The following is an 8,040-nucleotide window of genomic DNA, read 5'->3' as shown; positions in this document are numbered from 1 at the left end:
AAAACCGTTAAAAAAAAAAAAAAAAAAAAAAAGAACCACCTCAATAGGATGAAAATGAGACTTCCCATGAGCCTCTGGGGCTCCACCCACCTCCCCCAGAAGCCTTTGCCTGCAGAGGTTCCCACAGCTCTGGTTCTACAAGTCTGTCCCTGAGCCTCTGCGGCCTAGATAGTCACACTTGGAGGTCACTGCCCCACAAGACGTCCGCCAGCCCCTCCACTCCACACCCAGCTCGCATCAGCCAAGACCCACTCCTGCCACCAGCCAGCCCCCGGGCACTGTCCTCGCCTCCTCCTGCCTTCTCAGCCCAACAGGTCCAGCCCCGCCCTCCTGGCTCTCTCTGCTCTGTCCCCTCCTTGCTATCCTGGCTCAAACCTCACTCGTCCTGCGGACATACTGTGCGCCAGCTTCTCTCCCAATCATTGCATGCACGTTACACTCATTTATTCCAACAACACTGTGGGGGGGTTCTACTATTACCCCGTTTAGAGATGAAGAAACCAAGGCTCGAAGTAGTGACGTCACCTACCCAAAGGCCCCAGAGACATTGGGTAAAGGGCAGAGACATTGCTCAAATCCAGACAGCCTGGCTCTGGAACCTGTGTTCCAAAGGGAGCCGGGAGCGGGCAGAGGGGGCAGGAAAGTCCTCTGTGGAGCACGGGGGTAGGAGAGGACATGAAGTACTCACTCTGGAACATTCCAGGGCGGGCCGGAGCCTCCTGACCAGAACTGGAAAAGCTCAGAGGCCTGGAGAAGAGACAGAAAGGGGGGGCCAGTCAGTCCCTGGTCAGCAGCTGCAGCCCCATCCCTCCCTCCCTGAGCCCCAGTCCCCAACTCAGGCCACCTGAGGACCAGCGGGACCCAGTTTGGCCTGCAGGGAGGGTGCTGAGATGAGCTGGGCTGAGGACATAGTGGCCATCGTCTGGAAAGCCTTGTCCTTGGAAACCTGGTCCTGCAGGAAAAGGAGGTCCGAGTCGGGGGGTGGGGGGGGGCCCAGGCACCAGAGCAAGGGCAGGACAAGGATGGGGTGGGGCAAGGCTGGGGAGCTGCGGAGTTGGGGGGGTCAGGGCAAAGGGCTAGGAGAGGGCTGAGCTCCCTCTCCCTGCAGCCTCTGCCCTCCTTGCTGCCTCAGGAATGGGGAGGCATCCGCTGGGGTGCGAGTGGGTGGGAGGAGGGCTGGGGGACTTACCACATTCAGGGCCTGCCCGTGGGGGTGGGGAGGTGCCAAAGGAGGAAAGAAAACATGACTTAGGAAGCGAGGCCTAGGCTCCCCACCTCCCTGCCTACCAGGCTGCCCAGCTCTGCCCTCTGAACTAAGCGATGGAGAAAAGGGGGAGCCAGGAATGGATATAGAACAGCAAGTGGAGGGGGCCAGTCCTAGAGGAAAACGGGGCTTCCACGCCCAGAATAAAAGACAGAAATGAGAGCTTCCAGGTCCAGATGGAGCGGAAGTGGAGGTTTCCAGAGGCCCAGGCAAGAGGAAACAAGCATCTCAGATCCAGAGGGCAGAGGAGGTGAACGGCTTCTAGTGCAGGCAGAACAGAGAAGGAAGAGCGAGGCCAGAAAAGACCAGAAGTGAGTCCCTGTGCTCAGACAGGGAGGGAAAGGAGGGCTCTGGGGACGAGAAGGGGCAGAAAGTGATTACCCTCAAGGTCAAGGAGAGGCAGAAAAGACCTGACACCTGGAGGGGTATATGAGTCTCGGGCCAAGAGGGACCAAGAAATTCAGATGACAAGGAAGGAAAAATGGACGTGAAAGTCTCCAACAGGAAGCGAAACTTTCTGGACAGAGCAGGCAGGCCACGTGGGGGCCAGAAAAGGGACCAACGGAGGAGATGGAGAAGGGAGCCTTGTGCACAAGGGGGCAAGAAAGTGAGATCCCCCAGGAACAGCGACAGGAAGGACGGGCGGGGAGACAGCAGTAACCAGGGAGACGCCCAAGGCCCAGCCTTCCCACCTGTCCCAACTAAACTCCGCCCCTTCTTCTACTCTCTCCCTACCCTAGTCTCGGCACCCCACCCCACCCCCAGGCTGCAGACCCCACCCTCTGTCTCTATCTCTCTTGTGACTCTGCCTCCCATCCCTGGGTCTCTGTTCCCCCCTCTCTGGGTCTCCATCCTTCAACCCCCCAGTCTCTGTCCCTACCCTCTGGGTGCCCTCTCTCTCTGGTGTTTGTCCTTGGCTCTCCGGTCTCTGTCTCCCTCTTTCTGGGTCTCTGTCCCCCTCTCTGTCTCTGTCTCTCCCTCCAGAGTATCTGCTTTGGTCCCTACCTTCAGCTTAGACTGGATTTCTCTGGATTTCCTTCGGGCCAGGACCTGGATGTGACTGGAAACCTGGAGGCAGGACGATGGGGAAGCAGATTAGGCCAGGACACAGACCTCTGCAGCCATGCCCCTTCCCTCCCACCGGTCCCCCAGGGAACTGCTGGCCTGAGAAGGATGGCACACACAGACCACGCCAGCGGCTCAGGGGCACAGGAGCAGTGTCCCTAAAGGCTGTGCTCTCCGGAACTCGCTACGCTATGCCTTGGATCTATGCTTCGGATCGTGCCCGGACCCAGCATCCCAGGCTCCTCCTCCCCGGCTCTTTTCATCTCTTATCTGACTCTGCTTCTAACAGAAGGGCTAGAAAATCTAGAAACAGACACATTCAGTGGCCCACGGATAGCACTGCAGTTACGCTGCTGGACTCCTACGTGGTCGACCGCAGTTCAAATCCTGGACCCGGTGGCTTAAAAATCACACCCACATGTGCATGCATGACCAAGATCCCAGGATGGATGAAAATGGAGAAGGTATTGCGGCATGGCCATCCCCCCCTGGGAAGGATGTGTGATTTTCTTTTTTTTACTTTCCATCTCACTATCTCTGTCTCAGTCTGTCTAATGAGTCTCAAATGAGCACATGCTCCCTAAAACAAAAACCTAAGAAAGAAAAAAGACATATTTAGAGCAGACCTCCACGAGGATGGACAAACGCACGTCAGATTCTGAACCTCTCGGCCCTAAGCCTGCCATCCCAGATGGCCCCACGCAGCTTAGCCTGCCCCCCACTAAAGCCCCCAAGTAGCCCAGAGACCTGTTTGCGAGTTCGGGTCTTCCCCGTTCTCAGTTTGATGTAACGAGCAATCAGTTCATTCCGACCTGCAGAGTCAAAGATGGAAAAGGGTTAGATCTTCGGCAGAACTTCCCAGCAGGGAGCACAGCAGGGAAGAGGGGTGCAGCAAGAGTCCCCAAAGGGGCCGACAGGTGGCGTGGCGGTGAAAGCATTGGACTCCCAAATGGCTGACTGTGGTTCAAGTCCTGGACCCAAAGGCTTGCTTTCTCCCTCTCCCTCTCTTTCTTGCTGGTCAAATTGAATAATAATAAATTAATAACAATAAACAAGTATAATAATAAATAAAATAAATAATTATTTTAAAAGAAATAGTCCATGAAGGTCGGCAGCTGGCTGGGTTTAGGTCCTGGCTCTCGGACAATCAGACAGCCTGCGTTCAAGCCCCAGCCCTGGGACCTTCAGCAAGTCCACCTCTCGTGTCGCCATCTGTGCAAATGGCGATGCTAGCTAGCTCCTCCCCTGGAGTCACTGTGAGGGCTCCGAGGACTTGCAGGAGCAGTGCTGAGAGCTCCGTGAATGTTTTACCGTGGCTGGTCGACGGGGGCCCCGGCCGGGCAGGACTCACCATACATCTTGCCTTCATCGGACAGGATGATCTTCCGGCGGCCGCAGGGCGGGTAGATGGCCAGGGCCTCCTGGAAGCTCTGCTCGATGTCTGGGCTCCAGACACCCTCTGCGTCGGGGCCCCCGTCTCCCCCAGCCCCCTCGCTGCCGCCAGTGCCCTCCTCACTGCCCTCCTCACTGCCGGTCCAGCCGCCGCCATCGTCCAGGGGGGCCCCAGCTCGGGGTTCTCCCATCTGGGCCTGGAGGGACACAGAACTCAGGAAGTTTCCCCAGATCCGCCCAGAGGGCCTGGACACAGGAGGGCTGGGGGCTCGGACTGCTGGGTCTTGGGGTGAGGGTAGTGGTGGGGTCTGGACCCCTGGGTCTGAGCGATGTGCAACTCCCGGGTCTGAGGAAAAGCAGGCTGGGGGCTGGGACTGTCCTGGAGGAGAGAGGGGCCGGTTCCTGGGGAAGCTTGAGGTGGGTGGTCTGAGTTTCCAGAGGGGCTTGGATGCAGTGAGGTCCTGCACACCGCAGTAATGCCTGCGAAGTCACGCACATGAAGGCTGAAGCCCGGGCCTGGGTTCCTGCTTGTCTAGAAGACGGGGCTCAGGGCAGGCTGCAGGGAGGCTGGGATGAGTGGGACCTTCCCAGGCCCACCCCAAGGACAGGTGCTCCGATGTGAGATGGGAGCAGCTGTTAGGGAGGGAGGAGGGGTCAGGCACAAGTAGGGCCGAGAGGAAATCTAGGGACTGGGGACAGGAACTCAGAGAGAGAGGGACAGAGCCAGAGAGAGGAGGGGACAGAGAGCCAGAGAGAAGCAGAGAGACCAGACAGAGAGCCAGAGAGAAGGGGACAGAGACCCAGAGAGTCCCGGGAACAGAGCCAGAGACAGAGGGGGAACCAGAGAGGGGGACAGAGACCTAGAAAGGGGGACAGAGCCAGAGAGAGGAGGGGACAGAGAGAACAGAGAGCCAGAGAGAAGGGGACAGAGAGACGCAGAGAGGGGAACAGAGCCAGAGAGAGAGGGGGAGCCAGACAGGGGGACAGAGTCAGAGAGAGAGGGGACAGATACCCAGAGAGAGGGGGACAGAGCCAGAGAGAGAGATGGTGCGGTGGGAGGGGAACCAGAGAGTGGACAGAGATCCAGAGAGAGGGGGACAGAGCCAGAGAGAAAGAAGGGGACAGAAACCTAGAGAGGGGACAGAGACCCAGAAAGAGGGGAACAGAGACCCAGAGAGAAGGGAACAGAGACCCAGACAGAAGGGAACAGAGACCCAGAGAGAGGGGGACAGCCAGAGAGAAAGAGGGGGACAGAGACCCAGAGAGAAGGGGACACAGAGGGGGTGGGGGAACAGAGACCTAGAGAGAGGGGAGGACAAGAGACCCAGAGAGGGGGACAGAGACCCAGAGGGAGGGGACGGAGACTCAGGAAGAGGGAGACAGAGACCCAGGGAGGGAGACAGAGACCCAGGGAGGGAGACAGAGACTAAGTGCAGAAACTGAAGCCAAGACCAAGAAATACCCACAGAACTGCAGGCTGGGGGTAGGGGCACCCACAGAACCACAGACTGGGGGGCAGGGGCGCCCTGCCATCGGGAGAGCCAGAACAAAGAGCCAGGCGTCCCCTCCCCCAGCTTCCCACAACCCCCGTCGGGGGAGGGGCTGGCGGCCAGGGAGCCTCCCCTCCCGCGCGGCCCCGCCCCGCTCCCCTCCCCCTGCGCGGTGGGCTCGGGGCCAACTCAAGTTCCCAGTGACTTTCCGGAGGCCGGGAACAGGGAAAACTTTTTCCAATACAGTCGGATCCCGCCTCCCCGGAGGCTCCGAGTCTCCTACAACTTTCCCAGGACCCTAGAGTCCAGCTCCCATCCCCCTCCGCTCTCGGACCCGGGACTGCGATTCCAAGCAGACAAAGACCCGGGGCCGAGCCCAGTGGCGCCGAGGCGTTCAGGACCCCCATAGGCCCAAATCCCAGCCCAGCCCTCCCCCATGTGGCCAGACAAAGGGACGGAGAGCCGAGTAGTAGCGGTCTCCCCAATTTCCCGCCTTGGGCCGCAACCTCCGAAGGGATGAGGCTGGAGGTCCGGATGGCCCCGCAGCCCTTCCTCCGCCGCCCCGGAGGCCTTCCTGCCCCCCAAGGAGGGGCAGACGCCCACAAATGACACACGCAGCTCGGCGGTCGGAAACACACGCGGGTCCGCCTCGCTCCGCACTGACACGGCCGCAGACCCTCAGCCCCAGCCCGCACCGCAGTCCTGCGCCCTCGCCCCTTCCCGCGCGCTCGCGGACGCAGAGCCTACAGCAAACACCCGAACTCCGGCCAAAGTTCCGAATCCGCGTCTACACTCGATCCGGAGCGCAGACTCGGGCCCCGGGACAAAAAGAGGGCAGCGACCCCGCAAACGCACACCTCACCTCATAACGTGTAACTTCCCACCCCAACTCACACACCCAGAGGATCCCTGAGTCCGGCCGGCGCCTTCCTACCTCCCGGCCTGGGGCCGGGAGCCGCGGGCGGGCGGGGCGCTGCGACGAGAAAGTTGCCGGGAGCTTTGTTTGGGAAAAGTGGGAGGGACCGGAGGGGGGCGGGCCGGCCGGCGGGCCGCGGGGGGGGGCTCGGGCGGTGACAGTTCGGGGGAGGACTTTGGCTTTGGGAGAGAGGGAGTCTATCTGCGCTGGTAGGAACTCAGGATTCGGATCTTTGGGTCTCTGGAAAAAGAAGGGGATTGGAGTTTCGGCCTCCAGGGTCCTAGAAAGGAGGCTGATGGGAGCCTGGAAACCCGGGTCTGGCCGAGGAGGGGGCTGGGGACCCCCGTTCCCAGGTCTGGGGTAGGAGAGGACCGACGGCCCAGACTCTGGTTCCGGGGGAGGACAGTGTGGGGGCCCAGACTCCCGGGTCTAGTGGAGAAGGGAACTGGGGACCCCGAATCTCGGGTCTGGGGGCTGGACTGTGGGCTAGCTGCAGTGTGTGTGGTGTTGGGGGTGTGGTGTGGTAGTGAAAGAACAGAACAGACCCTTCAGTGTTCAGCCCAAACAACTTTTGAGGATTCGGGTATGGACTTGGGTTTTGTTTGTTTGTTTAGAATTATTTATTTAACTTCATGTATTATTATTGTTTATTTTTAACTTGGGGGGTAGGAAGTGAAAAAGCAAGCCTAGTTCCAGGACTCGAACTGTGGTCAACCATGTGGGAGTCCAGCACCTTAACTACCATGTCACCTGCTGACCCATTGGAGTTGGGGTTTGATTGAGTCCTGTGTCAACACGGGTTCTTTGTGACCTCTCCAGAATTAAAAGTTGTGAGTAAAATCCCCAGTTTACCAGGGGTTCACAGAGGTCACTCCCGCACCACGTGAGCTAAATGGACTGGAGGTGGCGGCTGTCCTGGGACCAGGTGGGCCTCCGTGTGAGGGAAGGGGGGGTGTTCGATTCCCGGCTAGATTCCGGTCAGTTACAGAAGACCTGGATGTCCAAACTCACAAGACTGAAGGGGGCTGGGTTCCGGACTCCTCGAAGGATGGAACCCAGGCCTGAGTTTAGGGTTTCCAGAAAGTGTGGAGCATTATAGCGGGGGAAAAGAGAAGGGGCAGGAAGAAAGGCTCAGGGATGGATGTAACACGAAGACGGAACAAACTAGAACTGCTTGAAGCAGAGAGGACTTAGGAATGGAACCCAAGGTTCTGGGGGCAAGATCTGGGGCACACAGGCTTGGCCCAGGTGCACGGGCATGGCCATCTGCGACCCGTGCGCCGCCCGGACGCCGGTGCGAGATCTGAGAACCCAGGCAGCTGGGTCTCCAGCGCTGAAGTCGACCCCAGGGGCGTGGTCTCCGGTGAGGGCGTGGCCAGAGGAAGGCGCTCGCGGCTCGGACTTCAGGAGTGCGATTAACGAAGAATAGAGGCGTGGCTCTGGCGTCGCGGGGCGTGGCCATGAACTCACGGCCGGGACCGAAGGGTGAGGTAAGCGGTGGGGGCGTGGTCGGACAATAGGGGCGTGGCCAGGTCCCGCTGTGCCCATCCAACGCCCCAGGTGTCGGTCTCCCGCTCGAGGCCAGAACTGTTTGGATTTAACTGTCAGTGGACTGCTGCAGTCTGGCGGTCCGGGGACCCGGCCGTGTCCTAGCATAAGGTCGGGGCCCAGGAGAAGGGGCGGGGAGTAGGACAAGGTAAGGCCCCGGAGAAGTAGGGGATGGGAGTAGAAGAAAAGGTGAATGGGGGAAATGGGCGTGGTGTGGGGAGTTGCCTGGCAGGGGACAGAGCCTCTGGGCACCGGGCAGGAAGAGGAGGAGGGTCACTGGGGGCGGAGCATTGATGGGGGCTGGGCTCTGACCCCCACCCGTGCCGCAGCCACCCCGCCCCGCTATGTGGCACCCTCTGGTCCTC

At 59.9% G+C, this 8,040-nt stretch overlaps 2 protein-coding genes across 2 annotated transcripts in view; one reads left to right on the top strand and one right to left on the bottom strand.

Annotated features, from left to right (window-relative positions):
• The window catches only part of LOC102499110 (transcriptional enhancer factor TEF-4), a gene marked incomplete at its 3' end in the record, with an annotated part of 17,819 nt that extends 11,641 nt beyond the window's left edge, over nucleotides 1-6,178 (bottom strand). Inside the window, 7 exon segments of the mRNA XM_014592284.1 lie at nucleotides 689-747; nucleotides 845-952; nucleotides 1,190-1,201; nucleotides 2,270-2,332; nucleotides 3,077-3,141; nucleotides 3,681-3,918; nucleotides 6,110-6,178. Coding sequence (XP_014447770.1) covers nucleotides 689-747; nucleotides 845-952; nucleotides 1,190-1,201; nucleotides 2,270-2,332; nucleotides 3,077-3,141; nucleotides 3,681-3,912 — 539 coding nt within the window.
• Nucleotides 6,179-7,640: 1,462 nt separating this feature from the next.
• Nucleotides 7,641-8,040, top strand: part of DKKL1 (dickkopf like acrosomal protein 1) — a 6,866-nt gene continuing 6,466 nt past the window's right edge. The window contains exon 1 of the mRNA XM_006160156.3: nucleotides 7,641-7,823. The gene's annotated coding sequence lies outside the window, so the exon portion shown is untranslated. The remainder of the gene's footprint in view (nucleotides 7,824-8,040) is intronic.

This window comes from Tupaia chinensis, unplaced genomic scaffold (assembly GCF_000334495.1).
Source record: "Tupaia chinensis unplaced genomic scaffold, TupChi_1.0 Scaffold000673_1, whole genome shotgun sequence".
NCBI lineage: Eukaryota > Metazoa > Chordata > Mammalia > Scandentia > Tupaiidae > Tupaia > Tupaia belangeri.
Note: the sequence above shows the minus strand (reverse complement) of the source record. Positions and strands in the feature narration are given on the sequence as shown.